At 35.9% G+C, this 23,383-nt stretch overlaps 3 protein-coding genes and 1 non-coding gene across 7 annotated transcripts; all 4 read left to right on the top strand.

Moving 5' to 3' along the window:
* Positions 1 to 2,439: 2,439 nt before the first annotated feature.
* TRNAK-UUU (transfer RNA lysine (anticodon UUU)) lies at positions 2,440 to 2,512 on the top strand. The gene has a single exon. It is a non-coding gene; the product is annotated as a tRNA-Lys (tRNA).
* A 481-nt stretch (positions 2,513 to 2,993) lies between these two features.
* On the top strand, positions 2,994 to 7,565 carry LOC141818755 (OVARIAN TUMOR DOMAIN-containing deubiquitinating enzyme 11). Its single transcript, XM_074706204.1, has 10 exons — positions 2,994 to 3,150; positions 3,756 to 4,010; positions 4,180 to 4,253; positions 4,810 to 4,864; positions 4,957 to 5,031; positions 6,272 to 6,345; positions 6,441 to 6,489; positions 6,656 to 6,740; positions 7,209 to 7,265; positions 7,356 to 7,565. The coding sequence occupies exons 2-10, from the start codon at positions 3,846 to 3,848 to the stop codon at positions 7,397 to 7,399; spliced, it is 678 nt and encodes a 225-aa protein (XP_074562305.1). The 5' UTR covers positions 2,994 to 3,150; positions 3,756 to 3,845; the 3' UTR covers positions 7,400 to 7,565.
* A 489-nt stretch (positions 7,566 to 8,054) lies between these two features.
* On the top strand, positions 8,055 to 18,490 carry LOC141818757 (uncharacterized). 3 transcript variants are annotated; one of them, XM_074706207.1, is made up of 16 exons: positions 8,055 to 8,292; positions 9,113 to 9,503; positions 9,646 to 9,871; positions 9,959 to 10,210; positions 10,299 to 10,414; positions 10,642 to 10,737; positions 10,827 to 10,914; positions 11,000 to 11,229; positions 11,830 to 12,014; positions 12,176 to 12,375; positions 12,807 to 13,139; positions 13,325 to 13,426; positions 14,655 to 14,952; positions 16,033 to 16,181; positions 16,257 to 16,541; positions 17,883 to 18,490. In XM_074706207.1, the coding sequence occupies exons 2-16, from the start codon at positions 9,202 to 9,204 to the stop codon at positions 18,072 to 18,074; spliced, it is 3,054 nt and encodes a 1,017-aa protein (XP_074562308.1). In that variant the 5' UTR covers positions 8,055 to 8,292; positions 9,113 to 9,201; the 3' UTR covers positions 18,075 to 18,490. The 3 variants fall into 3 exon arrangements, with proteins under 3 accessions (XP_074562308.1, XP_074562309.1, XP_074562310.1); XM_074706208.1 differs by lacking the exon at positions 8,055 to 8,292 and adding an exon at positions 8,305 to 8,394; XM_074706209.1 differs by lacking the exon at positions 8,055 to 8,292 and adding an exon at positions 8,622 to 8,640.
* A 356-nt stretch (positions 18,491 to 18,846) lies between these two features.
* LOC141818758 (thioredoxin O, mitochondrial-like) lies at positions 18,847 to 22,992 on the top strand. Of its 2 annotated transcripts, XM_074706210.1 has the most exons (7): positions 18,847 to 19,143; positions 19,219 to 19,284; positions 19,375 to 19,425; positions 20,222 to 20,301; positions 21,421 to 21,465; positions 22,603 to 22,697; positions 22,874 to 22,992. In XM_074706210.1, exons 1-7 carry the CDS (start codon positions 18,936 to 18,938, stop codon positions 22,881 to 22,883), a joined length of 555 nt encoding a protein of 184 aa, XP_074562311.1. In that variant the 5' UTR covers positions 18,847 to 18,935; the 3' UTR covers positions 22,884 to 22,992. The 2 variants fall into 2 exon arrangements, with proteins under 2 accessions (XP_074562311.1, XP_074562312.1); XM_074706211.1 differs by lacking the exon at positions 22,874 to 22,992 and having other exon boundaries at positions 22,603 to 22,808.
* The last annotated feature ends 391 nt before the right edge of the window (positions 22,993 to 23,383 follow it).

Below are 23,383 nucleotides of genomic sequence, written 5' to 3'. Positions count from 1 at the left end.
ATGTTGTATGTGTGCTGTTGTTGCTGGTTCAGTAAAGTATTACTGTTGCACCATAAGCATAGGGAAGTAATTGATGACCAGTGGACAGAAACACCTTTTTGTCGTGCTGCACTAATGATGCCTGTAGTTGCCATGCTGGAATCACTCTGGCTATCTAAATCGAACTCAAAGAAGACATTGTAACTATCTTTCACTCAAACCATTGAAGTATTCATTTGTAAACCATCGGGTATCCAGCAGAAATGGAGGAACAATAGAACAAAAAACATAAGAAATACGGAATAACAGATTGTTCAGTATAGAAACCATCGACAATCACGAAACAAAAAATCAAAAAGAATGAGCTTTTCGGTATTAACGGATACGAGGGTTCCCGTAAACATTGGTGGTCAGGTCCTTGACGACGGCTTCCATCTGCGCTTCGGAGTACAACATGGTACGGCATAATATAAGTAAACAAGCCCTAGAGAAACCGAAGATAAATTCGATAAGTTTAGAGCTTCAACTAGCATCCCAGGTATGCAAGAAGTTGAATCGGGACCTTCCAAGCGCTTGAACTCGGAGGCTCTGATGTCGTCGATGCTCTTCCCAGCATCCGGGTAGCCGTAATCCTTGCCGAACCGCTCCAAGAACGCCTCTTTCCCCCTCTCCATGGTTCCGCGAATCGCCACTCGCCGATGTGCAGTCGAATAGTATCGGCTATAGAATAGTACGAGCGAAAGAACTTTGGCAGAGAGAGAACCAGCCTCGATGAGGTCGCCGACGGACTCGTCAACGGCACCGCCTCGCGCTTCCTAACACGCCTCGGAGGAGAGGAGAGGCCTCGCCCGGCTCAGCTCTGAGGCATGTTAAAGGGGGTGCGGGAGATCGGCAAGGCGGAGGTTCACGGGAAGAGCGAGCTAGATCCGCGACGCCCTCGGAGGGCTCGGAATCCTACAGACGGAAGTGGCGAGAGTGCGACACGAACGGCCGAAGTAGGTATTTAAACTATAAAAAAAAGGTTATTTTACAAAATGATCCTTTTACTTGCTTTTGTGATAAATGAAGTTAATCAAATTGCATTGGGTCGGTTACCAATATCAGTAATTGAAGATTATACAATTCAAATAGTTATGAATTCAACTCAAATAAAAATCGATAAAGATAAATCCCTTGATTCAAGAACGATTACCAATTACTAAAATTTTTTTGATATAAAGGATCAAAGCTTTTTTTGTCAATAACTACAAATATAATACTATTTATTTATTTTTGAGAATCATTCTTTTATTTAAACTAATTATAATAATAAATTTTATTTATCGCGAGAATTTCAAAATATACAATTCTAAAGTTTTTTCTTTTGGATAAATAAAGTAAGTGTAATTAGTCCATATATATATATATATATTATATCCATATTAATTGGTTTTGAGTAAATTAATAGTCTTGATCTATCTACCCGAAATATAAATTTCGATTTCGAAGTCAATTTTGACTTTCATCGATTGATGACACCATGATTTTTCGACAAAATCGTATTGATGCGTTAAAGTCCAATATCCAACAAGAGCAGCATGGCCATATATTTGATAGTGATTCTAGTCCTAAGAAGTCAAAGGTCCGAATAGTATAAAAGACTTAATAGTCACTTTTTGAGGAGGATGATTCAAAGGCTTTTCGATTTACCTCCTCATAGATAATCGTGAGACCAACTGTGTATGATCATTAAAATAATATATTCTACCGTTTTGTTGAAGGAGGAAGATTCCAAGACTATCACGGAGGAGGATTATAGACTTGCTTCATATGTGATTGGAAATATAATGTCCATTTACCAATAAATGTTAAGAGACTTTAGAAGATATTATTGTAGGAGCTAGATGCTATCATTTATGATTTGTTTATTTTGTATGAAAGTGATAGAAATAAAAATTTCTCTTGTGAGGGACAATTAGATATTGAAAGGATTTTTAAATGTATGTAAATTCATGTGTATCGATCATTGAGTATTTATAAAGATTGATTTTTGTACTATAAAAATTTACTTATAAAAAAGAGAGAGAGAAAATGGTACGCATAAAATTATATTTTGTTGTATAAAAAAATTTATAGGTCTTAAATATATCAAATGGTGTTGAAAGTTTAATCGGTTTAATGTCCTTTGGCTTTTTATTTGCCATAGGAAGGTGCTCGATTTGTGTTTGATGTTTGGTTATATATCTCAAAAATATATACAAAGTGGGAATAAATAAGACACTTAATGTAACACAAATATATATCTTCTACACGTATATAAAATACCTCTTATGGGCAGTCACAGTGAGGTGATCAAGAGGACTTAACAACACGGCCAAAGTACTACATTTTTAACATATACATATAAAGAGGTGACGTAGGTAGAAGAAATTCATTTCTCTGTTTTTAACATTAATTTTATTACCTATCACGTTTCAAACAGCCGTCTTAGCTCAGCTGGTAGAGCGCGTGGCTTTTAACCACGTGGTCGTGGGTTCGATTCCCACAGACGGCGTGTCCTCCGTTGCCTGCCTATCATATTTAATGGTTTTAAATATTGAGGAAATTTTATTTTGCTACCCGGAGTTTTATGCCAACGATAATTTTAAAGAGATATTGAGTTTAAACAAATTTAATAAAGAATATATATATATATATATATATATATATATTTTCAGGTTAGAATTATGACTTAGCTATTATAATAATATTGAAATAGGAAAAAAAAATTAAAATATTATTTTAATATTTTAAAAATATTGAAAATGACAATAAAGGAGATTCTTTTCATTTTTTTTCTTTTGAAGTTTTATAAAAACATAATCGGAGAAAGATTGTTTGATAAAAATTCGAAACTATAGGAAGTAAAGTGACAATTCAAAATTTTAGGGGCAATTTTGAAAGAGAGCAACGCAATTACGCAAACTAGAATTTTCTCATATTGTTTTTATTTATTTTGAGATAGGCGGTGGAGACTTCCTCCGTCTATGCAACGAACGGCGAGGGTAGTCGCGCCAAGCGGCCACGCACTGCCCCGTTTCGTCCAATTTCCCCTACTCCCACCATTATTGCAAAACCCCATCCGCCAACGCCCGCGATCGACGGCGACGCTTTCCTATCCTCCCACCGTGGACGCTAAGATTCCTCGATCAGGTGACTTTTCTTTTCTTTTCTTTTCCTCCCTTCTTCATTTTGATTGTGGTCGTTCGATCCTCTTCTTCAGTTTGCTTTGTGTAATTTCTACTTTTTTCCGTTTCTTTTTTTTTTATTTCTGTTCTTCACGCTTGCTTTCATCCCCATGGTCGTCCCGTTTCGGATAGATCGTCTTTCAGTTAGGCAATGGTCGAGTGATTTTGCAATTAATCGCTGTAAATGAAGCGATCGAGCTAACCTAATCGGTTCGATAGGGTTGATGCCATTTAGGAAGATCTGAGATGCGTACGTGTACTGTGTAAGTGTCTTTGGCTGATTGCAAGGTAGATTCTCCGGATCTATTAATTGCTTGTTTGTCTATTCATTTCGCTTTAGCCCCGACAAGTAAAGAATTAGTGAAAATTATTGCATTCGTGAGAGAAGGAAGAGTATATTAAATAGCTATGTATATTAGTATTATTATTATTTTTTGAATTGTTTGTTAGATCAGCAAATGCACCAGTGGAGGTTCATGATTTTGTCTAGTTCCCTGAACTTCGATTTTGATTATATTAGTCCATGTTTCCTTCAACTGTCTTTGATATATATAGTTTTTCTTTCAACAGTTAAGTCTCAGTTCTAAGACTGAGAGTTTCTCAGTTCGAGGAATTTGTGGAAATTGCAACTAGCAACAGATGTGCTTTTCTTAAGAAAACATGTCTGGACAACCTGACTACCTCCGGGAGAGCTCCAGTTCAAGCAGAAGCAGCTACATTCAAGAGAGTGAGGATGATATAACAATCGGTAGCATTCTAGCTGAAGCAAATCATAATAATGCCAAGAATCTAGGGAAACGCTTGTCTCATTTGGACTCTATTCCGGTATGTCATTTTTCTTAATCCATGCTCAAATTCAACAATGCCAAAACATTTTCTTTTTACAGTTGCATATGTTACTAAATCTGTCAATTTTGTTTTCCTTAATAATTGCAAATAGCCCAAAATGATATCTTTGAGTATTGATTTCTGGTGGTTATGATTTACTGGACAGCATACTCCTCGAGTTAATGGACAAATTCCTGATGTCAACAATGCAACTTTAGATCATGAAAGGCTATCAGAAAGGTATGTGCTAAATACTAACTTTGTTTGTGTCGTGAACTTTGTCAAAGTGCACTTGCCTGTAAATTCCTGTCATCATTCGTGACTTTGAGAAGGCCAATATGGTCTCGGATGCAGTTCTTTCTCTTGCTATTTTGGATATTTTCGCATATAATCAAGTCAGTTCAACTGTTCAACCATTCAAGCGAAAAGCTGTAATCTAACAGGTTACAAGGCAGTTGCTTAACTTGAGCTCTAAATTTATTTTTACTAGTAAGTAGTCTTCATCTCAAACTTATTCCTATATTGTGATACTTTTTTGCTTCCTATATATTTTAGCATTCTGAAAGATAATGTATAAAGTAGAACGTTTAGGTGATTAGTTTACCACTCAAACTTAAGATATATACCTATTGTAATGTTTGATTCCATTTTTGCAGAGTAAAACCAACCTGTGTTCAAAGAAGAATCTGCAATTTTTCATACTCCATATGTTTACCATACCTACCTATACATCTTTAGCATGGAGTTTTGTTGGTCTATGCATCATACGATTTTTAACCAAGCCTCTTGTCTGCAGACTGTCCATGTATGGCTTAGCTGAATTCCATGTTGAAGGAGATGGAAATTGTCAGGTGAATAATAATTATCCATCTACTTGGTAACCTATAATGATGTTTTTTTGTTGAACTCTTTATTCATGGAGCAAAATTTCCTTATTAAGCAGTTTCGAGCATTAGCAGACCAGCTTTTTCACAATCCAGAATATCACAAGCATGTGAGGAAGGCTGTTGTAAAGCAGGTATCTTTTTTGTCTTTCTTGTATGCTTTTTTTTTTTCTCATTTCTTTTCAATAATTGTGATACTAGAAGAGAATAAACTGTTCAGTATAATGCTTCTTGATTAGGTTATTTCTAGATGAGAAAATTACCAAAATTATTTGGATTAGATTTCGTATCTTATGTCTGTTTATAATGATGGGTGTTTGGCATATCATTTGTTAAATTTCCACTGATATGTTATTTGCTTACCTAAGTCAATGCTTCATGCACAAGAGCTGATATTTCTTTCCCACTGAAACAAAATAAGGAAATGAATTAGTTAAGACATCACTTTAAAATAGAAGGAATTCAAACCAGTGGTGTTCACTCTGTAAATGAGATTTAACTTTTTGAGTCTGTGTGACACCATCGTGGTATTCATTTTCGGGAAGACAAGGTGTTTATTTATGTGATGTTATATCAAACAAAGTATAGCTAATTGAAACAATAAATTTCACTTTTGAGGACTGTCGATAAACTTTTTTTTGCTGCTACTGCTGGTGGTGGTGGTAGGTGATCCTTCCTCCTCCGCATAGACATTACCTAAGTCAATGCTTCATGCACAAAACCTGATATTTCTTTCCCATTGAAAAAACAGTAAAGAATGAATTAGATAAGGCATCATTTTAAAATCGAAGGAATTCAAACCAATGTGAGGACTGCCCATAAACTTTGTTTTTTTTTTTGCTGCTACTGCTGCTGATGGTGGTGGTTGGTGAGACTTCCTCCTCCCCATAGACATTATGTAAGTCAATGCTTCATCCACAAAACCTGATATTTTTCATGCTGAAAGGCACTTCAAATGAATTAGATAATACAACATTTTGTAATTAAATGAAATGAAATCATATGGATCACTTTGTAAACTTAAATGAGGTTCAACTTTTTGAATCCATGTCACCCCAATGGTATTTTTTGAGAAAGTTTTAGGTGCTGCAATTTTGTATTGCGATGTTTTATAAAATGAAGTATAGCTAATTTTTCGCTGCTACTGCTGCTGGTTGTGGTGGGTGAGACTGCCTCCTCGTATTTCCAGTTCTAAGTGGGGTCCTATCTTGTTATAAGCCCATTCATTCCCTTTCTCTTTTCTTTTTTAATAACCCAGTACCAATCATGATGACTGCACTCTTATTTTAGTTCTTATAACATGCATTTTCTTTCTTCATTTTTTTCCCATTGAAAGTAAATATTCTTTATTGATTTCCATCCCTGCCATCTCAGCTTAAACATTTTCGGGAAAGATATGAAGGCTATGTACCAATGGATTACAAGAAGTACCTGAAAAGTATGAAAAGGTTTGGAATCTTAATCATGTCTTCCCCTTGCTCCTCTGTAGAAGTTTGATTTTGATTCCAACTTTAATGCTTGTGCAATTTTTATATGACATCAGATCTGGTGAATGGGGAGATCACTTAACCCTGCAAGCAGCTGCTGACAGGGTAGTCACTTGCCTTCAAATATAATTGATTACTTGTTTCCGGATGAGAAACCAGTTACTACATGTTCCACATTTATTTGATATTCTCACAAACTCTCAGTACTTATTTGCTGACAAGAGGGCAATATTTTCTGAGAGGCTTCTGAAATCTCATCATTTTTTGGCAGTTTGGGGCAAAAATCTGTCTGCTAACATCCTTCCGGGATACATGCTTCATTGAAATTAATCCAAAGGAGCAATCTCCAACGAGAGGTAAAGGATACAATATTTTATAAATAGCTATAATGCCTGGAGGAAAATATTTGCTTACGTACCATTTATTGTCATCCTCTTCTATAGTTTTATCAAATAGAATTTTTCAGATGACTGAACTTATATTTATCAAGATAAACTCAATGTGCCAAAGTATTCGCTTCATGGTTCTTTAATATTTTTTTCTAATCTTGGGTTGCCATGCTTTATTCTGATCTGATTACTTAAATTCCCGATTCAACTGGATTTTTTCCTGTTATTTTATAGACATTATCTCGCATCAAGGGAGAATTCTTTGAAAATGGCTATGCTTTTTCTGTCTTGTGGAACGCATAAATATGCAGCTGAAATTCTCATAAGAACAACTTTACTCTTTATATACAGAATAAAAGGATTGAATTAAGTTGAAGTAGAAATTCCTAACATTTCTGTTGCCTACATTAATTGACATCGATCCTTGCATTCCAGAACTATGGCTGAGTTTTTGGAGCGAAGTACACTACAATTCATTGTATGAAGCTGATGGTATAAAATTCTACACAACCCTATACTTGGCACTCCAGCTAGCCTTGATACAGTCGGTACAGATCTGATATCAATATGTTTACTATGCAGATCTCCCAGCAAGGATACCCAAAAGAAAGCACTGGCTCTTTTAGACACCTCCCATTACTCTTATTTCCATTTCTGTCAGCGTTGATGTAATTCCAAAACTTTTTTTTACCAGATTTTTCTTAATTATTGCATGTGTATATGTACACCGAACAGCATTGGCTGCCTCGAAATCGTGTAGATTATGTCTGTGATAGCATTTATTCTTCATCATTTACTTCGTGCCCGGCATGTTGCATTCTGTACCTTTCAAGCTACATATGACGACGACCATTGATGCAGCAGCACCCATCATTCCTCCATCTGAACATGTGGTCTGGACTCTCCGAATGTGCTGCGGAACATGGATTATTATTCTTTTGCAGAGGCGGTGGCGAGAAGCAAACGTCGCGTTGCTCATTGGTGCAGTGCTATTCCCTTCGATCATTGGGCATTGACTTAAGGAGCTAGTTGAATTGATTGCAGTGTCCAACGAGAGGCGGTTTCCTTGCAGGTGCAAAAGCTCGAAAGCTTACGAGGCAAGCTAACAGGCGAATCTTAGACGAGCATATTCCTGGCGGTCTGATCTGATCGCAAACTGATCGAGTCAATTGGATACATTGCCCGGTCTTCGGCCCAACCGCCTCTGTCGCGATAATCCTACCCCGACTTTTATTTATCGACGCCCGGCGTTGACTCCACCGCCATCGGCTTAACTTCATCGCGGGGGCTCCTACGGAACCAACAGCGACAGGCGGTGTGATAATATCAGGTAAAGAAATAGGAAAAAAAAAAGAAAAAGTAAAACCCACACTCAACTTTCTCCTCAGAATTTGTTTTTGATTTTACGTGTCAGAACAATTATGAGAATACTTGTTAATTGGCATATAAGGGGAGACCTCAAGGAATTGGCTTTCTCCTTTCCTCTGTTCCATCCCCAATTCTTCCTCCGTCGAGTCAGGTGGTTCTCCATCTCCTCCTCTGCGATCGTCGTCGCATGGCGCTTCTTCTTCGCCATGCGTTCATTCTTCTCGCTTTCTAATTTGCTCGTGGCGCACGTTCGGTATTTCCTTTTCTTATATTGTTTTGGTGTTGAAGTGAGGCAGAAGAGGTCGCGGGTTCTTCTTTTGCCTCGATTTCGACGTTGGTGTTGGTGCCTGGAGTTGGGAGAGGCGTTTCTGTGCAGAAGACTTTGGTTTCTTTGATCGTATCTTTTGTCATTTCCTTTTGCTTCGTTTTACTGCGGCCTTGGATTTGCTCCTCTGCAGAATCTGTCGATCTGCGCTAGAAAGATTTGTGAAGTGATCGAGTAATCTATTACACAATCACTAACTTTTTTGATTCATCTATGCCATCGTTGGTTATTTTTATTTTTATTCCTTCATGCATCATATCGACAAAATCATTTCTTTCATCGTTCTTATGCGGTTTGAGGCTTTCTTCGAAAGTTCATGATTGTGCTGGTCTCCCGCTCTGGGTTTGGCCAGGGACATCCTTTTTGAGTTATGCAACTTGGTAAAGCCTTTTAGACATCTGATCTTTTGAAGATGAACTTTATGTTAGTTGTTTTAGGAGTTCAGCAAGGTTAAAAGAGGGACACATCCAACTCTCGGATATTATTTTTGTTGTCTTATTTTGCATAGTCTAATGGTTCCAAAGCAAATGCATGTCTTTTATCCAGCTTTTTTTTTCTTCAAAGATAACTAACAGTTGTTTACATCATTCTCACACTCGCTTTTATGATACATGAAGCAATGAACCATTGCTGTGCTTTTATGCAGGGTTACACTATAATCTAAAAACTCAAAAGCTGTTCTTGCATGCTTCTCTTGACGACAACAGCTCACTGCATGCTGTCACGAGTTGAATAATGGGCAAACAAAAGCAATCTATGAGTCCTTTGTTTGATACCCTTAGGATGGACACGGTTAGGACAATTTTAACTCGGAAGGATCCTTATCCACACGAGCATTCAAGGCACGCTATGACTGCAGTGATAGTGGGATGCCTTTTCTTCATATCATCCGACAACATGCACACTCTAATACAGAAATTGGACAAGAATGTAAAATGGTGGTCTATGTACATCTGCTTAATTGGGTTTTTCTATTTTTTCTCTTCTCCATTTATTAGGAAGACTATTAAACCGAGCTATTCAAACTTTAGTCGATGGTATGTCTCTCTGTCTCAGAATCTGTCAGTTGCCTTAATTTATATCATGTAGATTGCACTCATTTCCTATTTTCACCACTTGGTTCTAGCAAAATAAAAGCCAAGGAGACTTATGAGCTGATTGCACATTCTATTGTTGCAGGTATATCTCATGGATCTTTGTTGCGGCATTATATCATCTCCCTAGTTTCCTATCTATGGGAGTGGATTTGCGGATGAATCTTTCTCTGTTTCTGACAATATTTATCTCTTCTGTTGGTTTTGTTATTGTGTTTCACATCATATTTCTTGGCCTTTGGTATATGGGTCTTGTTTCTCGTGTGGCAAGAAAACAACCAGAATTACTGACCATCATCCAGAACTGTACAGTGAGTGCTTTAACTGATCCACATATTTGAATCTATGCATGTTCTACTGAAATGTGAGGCTAACTTCCTGTTTCTGTTATAGTGCAGGTCATCAGCATTGCTTGCTGTGTATTCTATAGTCACTGTGGAAACATAGCCATTGTTAGCGAAAAACATTTAGATAGGAAGAGTTCAAGTTGGTTTTCCCTCCCATATTGGAAGAAGCAAGATACAAATTCTTGGATATCAAAGTTCATTCGAATGAATGAGTTTAAGGACCAGATTTGTTCTTCTTGGTTTGCTCCTGTAGGAACTGCGAGTGACTATCCTCTTTTTTCTAAATGGGTCATCTATGGGGAGGTAATATATTTTATCCACATCATATTGATTTTATTTATTTATTTCCAATTTTTTGTGGCCGTTAAAATTTTAAGATCTTCATATTCAGCTAGCATGCAATGGATCATGTCCTGGCCTTTCTGATGAAATATCTCCCATATTTTCATTGTGGGCAACATTTATGGGGCTGTACATGGCTAATTATGTGGTGGAACGATCAACGGGGTACACATTTTTTCAATATTTACTTTTCCCAGTTTTATTGTAAAAGTGGTGTCATCAAGCTTGAGATACTCAACTTATTTGTTTGCATTGTATAATTACTAGAGTATGGCAATAGAACTGTTGAAGGTGGTTCTCAATTTGATTATGCACAATGATTTATATTATATCAATTTTCTTTTGACAACCAATTCTTATTCTCCCTTCTAACTCTGTCTGAGATCTCATAGATGGGCTCTCACACATACTTCGCCCTTATCTGAATATGAGAAGTTGAAAAAACAAATGAAACCTGATTTCTTGGAGATGGTTCCATGGTATTCGGGGTAGGTTGTTAGCTATTTAAAAATTCTGAACTATCTACAGAGGCCAAGTTGAAAGTATTGCTGATTTGCTTTGTTATTTATTTCTTCAGAACATCAACTGATTTATTTAAGACTGTGTTTGACCTCATGGTATCTGTAACTTTGTTTGTCGGTCGATTTGATATGCGCATGATGCAGGTAAAATTTAAATATTTATTTTCTTTCTTATCTTTAGTAAAATTAATTCATATTCATTGAAATTTAATTAATCTTCTTATATCAGGCTGCCATGAACAAGGTTCCAGATGAAGCTAAAAATGATGATCTTTTGTTTGACCATTTTTCCAAAAGAGACGACTTTTGGTTTGATTTCATTGCAGACACTGGTGATGGTGGAAACTCAACTTATGCAGTGGCGCGACTACTGGCCAAACCTTCAATACGTTTGAGGCTTGGTGACTCAAATCGTTCTCTTTCACGTGGGAAATTGCTTCTTATTGGAGGAGATCTTGCGTAAGATTCTTTATTATCTTGCTCTTGTTGAATGAAACAAGAATATGTTTTATAAATTTATTGATCTTTTTACAAAAAAATATTTGGAGACAACTGTGAGGTCTTGACTAAAAGAATGATATTTAATTGATCTTTTCCATTTATAAGTTACTTTGTGCTGAATATTTACCTATCTATCTGATGAGAGATAGTTCTATTTGTGTCAGCTACTTTACTTTTAATTACATTTTCCTTGAGGATTCTGGTATATATTTCACTATAATCAGACTAATCAATTGATTTGGTAATTTTTCAGTCTTTTTTGAGCTTGGATTTCTCTCAAGGAATCTGTCTCCTTCTCATTTAGTTATAGTCTTGCACAGTTTATACCAGCTTTCGAAAAATCTTCAGTAAACATTTTGCATGTAAAAGATATTGTGTGGCAGTTGTCATATTCTTTGAACTCGTTGCATCAAGCTAGTTGCTCCTGCTATATGATATACTTTTCCTTCAAAGATAATTTTATTGGGGTTTATTATTCAGATGAAGAGACATTGTTTTCCTTAATCAATGTGCAAAAAAAATAGTACTATATGATTTGTTTGTTTTGGTCATCAATAGGTACCCAAACCCTTCTGCATATACATATGAGAGACGCTTTTTCTGTCCTTTTGAAGATGCTCTTCAGCCTCCGTCCTGGTACAAACCTGAACATATTGCAGTAAATAAGCCAGAGCTTCCATATGGAGTGTCTGAACTAAGCAAATATGACGGGCCTCAATGTTTTATAATTCCTGGCAATCATGGTCGGTAATCATTTACTATAAATTCTACTTGAGGATGTTCAGGATAAACTTTGTAATTTTTGCTTGTATTGAATTAGTTTGAATTGCAATCTTGTTGAGAAAGAGCACCAAGTTAATAATTTAAGAGGTATTGATACTGTGATCTGTTACTCATTCTACAGATTGGTTTGATGGACTTCATACTTTTATGAGGTACATATGCCATAAAAGCTGGTTGGGTGGGTGGTTTCTTCCACAGAAGAAGAGTTATTTTGCTCTGGAACTTCCCAAAGGGTGGTGGATATTTGGTCTTGACCAGGCTCTGCATGGAGATATTGATGTCTATCAGTTCAAGTTTTTCGCAGAATTATGCCAGAAAAAGGTTGCTTAGTTCTCTATTGGTTGATATTGTATGTGTATGCAATTATCACTGGTTTAATGCTCTCAAAGTTAAACTTCATGAAATGACAATATTTTTTGTTTGTTGGCTATACTTAAATACTGAAGCAATAACTATAGAGCAACCTGCTAATTACACTAAAATACACACCGACTCATAATAAATAACTAATATTGTAACAAACAAGGAATATAATTCCACTGGATCATGGTGATTCTGTGATTCTGTCTGTGTAGTTAATGTTTGGAGATACAAGTGAAATGCACAATGCAACCACAATGGTGATTCTGTGATCCTGTTTGTAATGGTGGTTTTTCTTATTTTTTTTCCTGATCCTGTTTCAATTTCATCTAGTGCTTTGTAAGCTATTTCTAGCAAACATTCATAGTTAATGATAATTGGAAAATCTGTAGGTGGGAGAAAATGACTGTGTAATTATTATAACTCATGAACCCAGTTGGCTTCTTGATTGGTACTGGAATGATGTTACTGGGAAAAATGTATCTCATCTGATAAAGGACTACCTGAAAGGAAGATGTAAACTTCGCATGGCTGGAGATTTACACCATTATATGCGCCATTCTTCCGTTCCATCAGACAAACCTGTTTATGTGGAACATTTGCTTGTAAATGGTTGTGGTGGAGCCTTTTTGCATCCTACACATGTCTTCAGAGAGTTCAATAACTTTTATGGAAGTTATTATGAAAGCAAAGCCACTTATCCTTCTTATGATGATTCTAGTAGGGTAAGTCTGACAATGCCTTTGCTCTTTGTCTGTAGTAGCCCATTTCTTTTTATAAATTTATAATTTTTTATTATTAACATTTATCTGTCCAATTGCTTTAATGTACATTTTTCTTTTGACTTCCTTTCATCTTCTCTAATTAGTCTTGATTCTCATGCATCTTTTTTTGGCAAACATGACCACAGATTGCATTGGGCAATATTTTGAAGTTCAGAAGGAAGAACTGGCAATTTGATTTCATTGGTGGCATCATATACTTTCTATTAGTATTTTCTATGTTTCCACAGGTGATTTTCTATAAATGTATTATTTGGCTTAAAATTTAATGCTAGTACTAAAACACAGTTTTGTTTTTTGACTGAATTTTATGCTTTAGGATCTTATTTGTAAAAGTTCTTTTCTTCTAAAAATGAAATACACATTAATTGGGTTACTGTTGTTATAACATTAACAGAAAGCAGGTCATATAGATAACTAAGTCTGGCATTCTTTTAGAGGTGTTCTATATGGAAGTTTGACAAGGTTTGTTGGTATATATTGCAATTCCTAGTCCTTTTGTGTTTTCTCCTTTCTATCAAGGGTTTGGCACCCTTCAATTTCTTTAATGCAGTGTATTTGAAACCAACTTATCATTGTTCTTTTTTCTTCATGAATTTCATTGATGTATTATAATGACTTGATCCATTAGGAAGCTAAAAACTTGAGCTCAGATTATATCATAATGCATAACACTTCTTATTGATGATGATCTGATGACACTTCCAGCATATAAGTGGGAGCCTTAATCCATCAAGTTATGTGAAGGCATGTGCAATTTTCTTATAACAAGTTTTTCAACACTTAAACTACTAACAAAGCAGCCACAAATTATGAAATGATAATTGTCACATTAATAACTTGCATGATGGGTGATTCTTTATACACAATTTTCCTGTATTACATTACAGTTTGCGTGCTGCAACCGTTTAGCACATAGTTCTAGTTGGTTGCCCAAGAGTTAGGCAGCTAGGATTGAATTTTACACAAAATATACATGAAAGTCAACCAAACAAATGATGAAACCCAATCTGATAATGTTAATATTTTTCTAGAATATCTGTCTCTGAAATGGTGTTCCTTGAAATTCTTTATTTTTTTCGCCCATTAGTTCTCCATTCTCCTGACACTTTTGAAGCGAATACGAATACATTGAAAATTTGAGAAATAAGAATAAAAATGTATAATTCTAGCAGGTAAATATGGAAATTTTTAGTCCACTTGATTTATCGTTTGTCAAGAAAATTTTGCCTAGCCAATATTGTAATTTATGATATTTGTTTCATGAAAGACTTGTATCATCTTCTTCCTTTAGTATGTTTAATGACACTGATTCTTGAACTGTCTACCTGTTGTGCATATGGTATCTTCTTTAGTTGCTTGATATGTAAAAGCATGGATCAATAAGCTTCTAAACTTCTTTCTACTATTTCTCCAGTTCTGAAACACGTCTATAAACGTTTTCAATTAATTTTTCAGTGTGATGTTTTCCGCATCTTGCATCATGATTCATGGTCAGGCCGCATCAATAATTTCATGAGGACAATGTGGAAAGCATTCTTGTACATGCTGGATCGCTCTTATGTGTCTTCTGCCGCTACTCTTGTGTTGACATTGGCATCATTTTTCTTCTTGCCTACAAAACTATCACGGAAAAGCCGTGCCATAATTGGCGTTCTTCATGTTTCCGCTCATTTGTTTGCCGCATTAATTTTGATGTTGCTTTTGGAATTAAGTATTGATATATGTGTCCACAATCACCTATTAGCAACTTCAGGTATGATTTTTGGAAGGTTCCTTGTACCATATTTATATATATTGCTAATAAGTTCATTGCTGCAGTTTGTTTTGATTTCCTATGCAAGTTGGTCTCTTGATGTTGATTTTATTGTCAAATAGTCAACATTATATGTTTAAAGTTTATTATTAACAAATTTATTGTTTGACTCATCTTTAAGACTAAGTTCAATTCTAAGATGACCTACAATGATAGAGGTGCTAAAGTATAGAGTTGGCAAGTTAGACACAAGGGTTTCGACAAATCTGATGTTGGCTGTCTCAGCCAAATGCAACTCTTAATCTTTTTAATTTCAGCTTGGAATTGAATTTGTAGGACAAAAATTAGAAGTGTCTACAAAGATAAAATATTGAAAAAGCAAACAATGATGTTGAAGGTAACTTGTCAAAGTTTTAGTGTGTGAGAGATCTACTACTAGGTAATGATACATGGAAGTTGCAGACTTCTTGAGGTCTACAAGTTCAATCAATCCACTATTACGAGGCAGCCAATTCTCACAATTTGTAGTTGTATGGAATGTTTTGAAATACTGATTTGATAATATTCCTGACACTTTTTTGGGTTTTACATACCAGTACACTGAATAATACCCAGCTGTGAAAATATGAATAAATCCTACAACAATAGTTATAAGGCTTCTTTATTAGAACTTTGCTCAGGTTGCTGTATTTTTTAGCCTTATCTTTTTTGTGATATTTCAGCTAGTAATGGATTATCCTTAAAGTACCTGAGTTGTCTTATTCCCACTTGCAAAAACATGGATAAATCCAACAACAATAGTTATAAAACTTCTTTACTAGATTTTTTTTTTCCAGATTGCTGTATTTTTTTTCCAGATTGTGATATTTCAGCTAATAATGGATTATCCTTAAAGTACCTGAGTTGTCTTATACCCACTTGCAAAAACATGGATAAATCCAACAACAATAGTTATAAAACTTCTTTACTAGATTTTTGTCCAGATTGCTGTATTTTTAGCCTCCAGTATCGATTTTTGTGATATTTCAGCTAATATTGGCTTATCCTTAAAGTACCTAAGATGTCATTTGCCTCTATCAGGCTATCACACACTTTATGAATGGTATAGATCCATGGAAAGTGAACATTTTCCTGACCCGAGTGGGCTGCGGGCTCGTATTGAACAATGGACATTTGGACTTTATCCTGCCTGTATAAAGTATCTTATGTCAGCTTTTGATGTTCCTGAGGTGATCAAATTTCTGTGCTTTTTTTAGATTCAGTTGACTAGTTGCTTTACCATTAGTAGTTTTTTTCCTTCACAGGTTATGGCTGTTAGCAGAAGTAACATCTGCAGAAAAGGTATTGAGACACTTCCACGGGGTGGTGCTATCATCTACTATGCTTCGGTGTTTCTATACTTCTGGGTCCTCTCTACTCCAGTTGTCTCTCTGATATTTGGAAGCTATTTGTATGTATGCATCAATTGGTTTCATATTCATTTTGATGAAGCTTTTTCCTCCCTTCGGATTGCAAATTGCAAAGCATTTACTCGTTTTCATATAACTGCGGCTGGTGACCTTGAAGTCTTCACTCTTGCTGTTGATAAGGTAATAATTTTCTCAATAGCTTACTTTGGAATACAACATTCACTATTCTAAAAAAAAACCTAACTGCATACATGATCAAGTTATACCAGCCTGGTAATTATTATACTAATTTTAAAAAGTCATATACCCCCAAAACAATATATTAGTTCTTGCTAGTTAATTTTAGCTGGCTCTTTGACTCTATTTGGCAATGTTCAATGCCTGCTAAATCTATTGATTTGCTTAGGTTAAGCTACTGTTCATTTTTTGGAATGTGTAATCAATGTATGGTGCACTATTCAATACTATAGTTTTGAACATGGTTTCAAATTTCATTTTGTGCCGCTTGGCATGGGTAAAATTTTTAGTTTTACTTGCTGACCGATGCATGAGAAACTCCAATACTCCACTATGCCTTTGGATGAGTCCTTCCTCTTCCACCTTCATCATGACCATCTTTTGTGAGCTTGAGCATCTTCGATGAGGATGAGACCCCTTCTGCATGAGCTGCAAGCATCTTTCAATTTCATCGTGTCCATCTTTCGTTGGGATGAAATCCTTTTGCTTGAGCTAGGGGCGCCTTCCCCCTTCATCGTGAGAGTCTTCCACCTTTGTCATGAGTGTCTCCTACGAGCTCGAGTTTCTTCCATGAGAATGTAGCACTGATGCTGATGTTACCTCGCCATTGAATTTTATGCAAATCTATATCACAAATTATAGAACTATAATTTATCAATTAAGTATCATTTACTTCTCCAAATTTATGAGCAGAAAGTTATCCTAATTTACTTCAATAGCGACTTCCATTTTTGGTTTTCTGCATTCCGAAGCTGCTCACATATCTCTATTCTGACAGTGCACATGCTTTCTTCCGTATGATAGTTGCTGAAAGATATAACAAATCTTGGACATTAGAACTTCACATAGGAATTTGGTCATTAGGATGCACTTGTTATTTATTTGTTGTGATTTTTAAAATTAGATTCTTATCTCTTCTTTGTATTATAACCTGCCAGGATTGTTGTTTGTGCCTAGTCATCAACATAAATTATCTAAAATGTCCAAGCTTGATGGCATACTTTTTCCCAACCTTATGTATGCGTCCAAACCATTTTTGAAAAAAGAATTTAAATGCAAGAATCTTGACTGTTGGTCACGCTTTATGTTAGACCTCAGTGATTGCATTATGGAGGGTAATGTCTTACCCATGTCACATTCACAAAGTAGGGATCCTCAGAATTGAGGTTTTAGGACTTGAAAATCGAACATTAACATCTATAAGCAGTGTTTCTTCTGAGGTTATATATAAATGTCTATCCATATATACCTTGTTTAACCGCATGTTCTTCCTCTTTCCATTAGGTTCCTAAGGACTGGGAGTTGGATCCATATTGGGATGCTGAACCAAAACAGCCACTACAACTGAGTCATACAAGAAAGTTTCCCAGCAAATGGAGGTCAGCTTACGGTGCAGACCCGCTCAAATCTGTGCGCGTCGTCGACCATTTCGTTATCCATCGGAAACCAAACTCTGCTGTCGGTTCAACTAGTTGATTCCAGTTCTGGTTCAGATCTAAACTAATGCATGAACTTTCTTGCAAGTGAACAAATTACCACAGGCCGAGCTGTTCGATTCACTTCAAGCACTGCTCCTGCTGCAGGTTTAGTCAACTTTGTAGCATAGTCAGCCATTATCATCATTCAAAAGCCCCTCGAGTCAATCCTGACCTTCGTCGGTGGCTTAAGTTCTGATTGGATGTAAGTATTAGTATATGTCCAGCAGTCATAGTAACAGAAAAACGTTAGAAGGATTCAGATCATATGAAACTCTGGTTTGTATGTTTCGTGTACTACATTATCAATTGTTACTTACACATAGAACATCAATTCCTGAGCTAACATAGAATTTGCTAAACACAGAAACTTTTTTCAGTCATAGAACTGGCTTTGGTCTCTTGTAATTCCTTCCTTGTGAGTTTTAACGACACCAAAGTTTCAAAGGAATTTCGTGACTTTGGTTATTCTTTTTTCTGTCTTTTCATTTTGTTTTCATAATCTTGTATCGTACTCAAATTAGATGTTCATGTGGATGCTAACAAATAAAAAAAGGCTTCCCCTCTCTATTTTATGGATGAGATTATTCATTTGTTTACAAAAATTAGTTGCCTTAATATATTTCTTTTATTTTCGTCCAATTAAATTTCTTTAGGGTAATTTTCTTTTATTTTCCCTTTTTTCTAAATAAATTATAAAATTAATAATAATTAATAATTTATTACAATAAAAATCGAGGAAACCTAGTCGTGGCTGTAGGCGAATTGTTGTTGGCGTCGAATCGCGGCCAAGGTCTGGTGCTCTATAAACCAGTCGTCGGGCCGCCGCCGCACCGCCGCTCATTTCTCGAAGCCGAGCGCGATGGCGTCGAGAAGGGTTGGGAGCCTCCTCCGCCGTTTCGCCATCAGCTCTGCGTCGCGGCACCCCACGCCTATCCCCTCTCAAAGTCCTCTTCCGTTTTTGTTGCTCCCGCTCCCGTTGGCTCCCGCTGACTCGCCTTCTTCTGCTCACCTCGGCCTCTCCCCCCCGAACCCTTTCTTCTCCTCTCGACTGTTCTCCTCCGCTTCGGGTGATCTCTCTTATGACCCTCCCCCCTTTTTTGTGCTATGCTGGTTTTTGTTATTGAGTTCGTGAATGCAAACAGGGCCACCAAACATTGTTCTTATTCAGTCTGGGGATCAGCTCACTGACGCGCTGAAGAAGGCCCAAGGTTAGTTGGTTCTTATGCTAGGGTTTTATTTGCTCATTGCTAGACCCGTGTGAAATTGCTATCAAGAATCTATATTCTGAGTGGTTGCAGATGATAAAGTGCCAGCTATCTTTTACTTCACGGCTGTGTGGTGCGGACCTTGTAAGATTCTCTCTTGATGCTGGTTGCATGTTATTTTACTTTTGATGTCTAAGTACCACTATAACAAATAGTTACCAACGGTCAGGTTAGTAGAACTTTGACATGATCTTTCACTTGTACATCAGTGATCATTTTTGCATGTCGTTCTTGCTTTGTGGAGTATCTTGATAGATTTCTAAATCCATGTGAGTGTATATGGAACGTGGATACTTAATATCTTGAAATAACTTGCCTCAGTTTTTTTTTTTGGGACTGATCATGAGGTTTACTGAAAGAGAAGGAAAAGCTATCATTTCAAGATGTTGTCTGAGCAAGATGCACATTTCCTATTATATTCACACTTCAAAGTTACTTTGGTTTATAAAATATTCCTTTACTAGTTGAACATCTTACCTCATGGCGGGTAGAAGATCTTTATTTTGAGAGCTGGAACACTGGGAAACAACCTCTTTAGTATGCAAAGGCAAAATGGCACATTGACCCTTCTTTGATGCTGCACTGGTTGGCACCTCTTGCAGTTAGATCCCCTTTTCTTAGATGAAAATATTACTGCATTTACTTGAACAGGAATATTTGTTTTACTTAATCAAATATTCTTTGAAGTACATTGTAATTACTTAAAACATGATTAGTGCTTTAATCTGATAGATTGGTGTATTTCAATCTGCTCAAAGACCATAGCGGTGCATAAAGTTTTCCACCTAGATGTCTCGACAACTGCTACTTATGTGGTTATCTTAATGAAAAATGTGGCATATGTTATTATTTAAAGTTAATTTTTTTTAATCATGTTCAGGCAGGGCTATAGGCCCATTTATTGAGGAAATGTGCCACAAATTTTCTCATGTCACAACGTACAAGGTTGACATTGATCAGGTAATTAACTTGAATTTCTAATTTAGTTTTTTTTTTAAATTATGAAAGTGGCCGATGCTAAAATGGTTGAGGTTTATCATTATCCATCACAGTCTACTATGTTGTGATTATTTCAGATTGCTCTAGATTAGCCCTTTAATAAAATCTCATATCATGAGTATTAGGTAAATGCATCATTCAATGATGAAAATCTCCTTTTCTTGAAGAATGGTTGCTATATCTGCATGGCAACTTATCTATTCTTCTTTGTTCTAATGCCCAAGCGATTGTATTTGTAGGAGTTACACTTTCTTTTTCGTGTGAAGTAACAAAGAAATTTTGGTTCCACTTCAAGTTCAATTAATAATTTAATATAGTTTCCTTTTTTCTAATTTAAGTACCCTTTGCTCATTGCTGTCATATCAGTTAAACAGAATGCACATAAAATTATTTATATGAACTTTTTAGCATATGCCAAATTTTGATTACTTTTGAGTATAACTGATTTTTTTTTTCAGATTTTATGATTAGCTTCCACGTAGTTAACTTGTTTTTATCTGTACTAACCAGGAATAAGATTATAACACAATTTAGAAGTATGACAAAACCCATTGGCGAAGAAATTTTAGTTGAAATGCTCATTATGGTGTTAATTCTTCCTGTTGTTTTCCTATGCCATTATTAGGGAGACATGTAAAGATACAACCTCTTCCAAAACAAAGCTAGTTAGGTGCCATACTTGAGCTTTGCCTGAATATCGAAGGAGCATCTATAATCTGCATTCCATGGATATATTATGACCGATTGGCAAATGTTCATATCTTTGTTCACTTTGATTTTCTGCTGATTTTTTTTTTCACGAAGACATTTATCTACTGAAAAATTGACAAGATATTAACCGTTCTTGCCATTCTCTCTCTCTCTCTCTCTCTCTCTCTCTCTCTCTCTCTTATGGACAAATGATTTTCTGTATATACAAAAATTGTATGAAAAAAAAAATCTAGATTTGGGAACATATTTAGTTTTTTTTGTTAGTTTCGCAATTTAAATATATGTAATTTGGTTTTTGAGATATTGCTGCTGTACAAATTTTGTTATTTCATAATAATCTCACTCTTGGACAACTGACTTGGGTTGTAGGAGGGCCTTGGAAGTATACTGAGCAGTCTGCAGATTCACTCTGTGGTATGTGTGATACAGAACCATCTAAAAATAAGAAACGTGTGTCAAGTCGAAATTCTTCTTTTCCATATATTGTTATATTTTGTCATGACGATTTTGGCAGATATTTCTTCTTCATGATTCATTGTATTTAATTATTTTGAAATATACACTAGAAGAGGAGAAAGAATAATGTTAGTGGCATAGAAAATAAAAGCTCTTTGTTTTGTGCAAACTAAGCATTTTATCTATAGATGGAACTTCCAGATGAGTTAGAAGTCCATAATGCATTTCGCTGTGAAGTCGTTGGTCTGTATAGCATATAAAAACTAATTTGTGTCTTCGAAGTGCCATATCTCTCTTTGTTATAAAATGCTGTTGAAGTTGGCATTTTAGGATTGGTCATGGTGGCTTTGTTATCAATTTCAGCTGATTGTCCAGAAGAGATAACTGTTGAATCTGCGCCTCACCCAAAGTGGGCCTAATTTAATGAAAACAAATTTTGTAGTGTATCATAGTTAGCTAGTTCTCCAATCTATGTTAAAAAAAATTCCCTCAGATAATTGTTATGTTGCTCCCAAGAAGTGCATATCTAGTTTTCTGTTATCCTAGCACCAATTTTGTGCTTGTAACAATTCCTCAGTTTGGCATCTTTTTATGGTGCTCAGTTATCATTACAAATTTGTTTCTAGCAAGTCTTGTTTAACATGGCATGCCTATATTAAGCTAATCGGCATTATATTTCTGTTCTAACAACTCTTACACATGCGTGGGTTTTTTTTTTTCTTTCTTGATTACAATGCTAATTAGAGAGCATGTTTCTTCGATTATGTGACAATCAGGGATTGAGCAATTATATATGCATATCATGTCAATATTCTGTCAAAGATCTTATAAATATTTATTCTTTTGCTTGCATATGTTACAATGTATGAACTTTATGCACAGATTTTTTACTAGCTTATACCTTTCCACTCGAGTAAACCCAGTCATCATGTAAGATAGATGCCTACTTGGAGCTGTAGCTTATACCTTTATGCACAGATTGTTGTTGCATGTACTCTGTGCCTTGAATATTTTCTTAATTAACATTCCGTTTCTAACATGATGTTGTCATGCTGTTTGCCTCTGTTAACACGCATACGTTGCTCATTAATGCAGCCAACTTTTCAATTTTTCCATAATGGCAACAAGGCTACTGAAGTTGTCGGTGCCAATAAGCAACAACTCGAGGAGACATTTAAAAGCTTGTACAAGTAAATATTTGATCTTACTGTTGGGGCGTGCCCTTATTGTCGACCTCCTTGTATTGCTTGCTGGAGAAAATGTCTAACTAATTATTGCCTTGTCAAAAACAATTAAATTTATTTTTGCTGTGTTCATGGCTTTTGTTTTGACTTCTTTTTCTTTCTTTATATTTTTTTGTTGGCAGGAAGGAATAACACGGCGATGCTGAATGTTGCTACCTATTTAAACTAACAATAACAACGCTGCTTTTTCTGTAATGGAAGAATTAGATTCGAGCGTTGATTTGATGATTTCTCATAGTATCAATCATCATCATTCTAAAGTGTCTTGGCGATGCCTGTGCCTGACTCAGACAGCTCATTGATTCATGAAATTTATTGGCAGAATAATTGGTGGTTCGTCCTTTACATCAGAAAAAAGTTAGGTCTTGTGTCTTGATCCCTTCAACTGCAAGGGTGGTTCTGTATCCAGGCTCGTGATATGTATGACGGCTTTAGGTTACTTGTCTTGGACGGTAGCTGATAAAAACCGTATCTCATGATCAATTAATCCACAATTAAACTAAATTAAACCAACGCAACAAAACTGAAAATACATGATTTAGCATGATTGTTAGAGCCGTCAAACGGATCAATCTATGACGGAACGGGTCAACTCATAGTGGGCCCATTATATGGCGGAGCGGGCCGACTCA

The sequence above is a fragment of the Curcuma longa genome, unplaced genomic scaffold (assembly GCF_044706935.1).
Source record: "Curcuma longa cultivar G26 ecotype Majalengka, Jawa Barat unplaced genomic scaffold, ITB_CL_G26_1.1 contig_25897, whole genome shotgun sequence".
In the NCBI taxonomy this organism is placed as follows: domain Eukaryota; kingdom Viridiplantae; phylum Streptophyta; class Magnoliopsida; order Zingiberales; family Zingiberaceae; genus Curcuma; species Curcuma longa.
The sequence above is the reverse complement of the archived record's forward strand: the minus strand, read 5'-3'. Positions and strand labels throughout refer to the sequence as shown.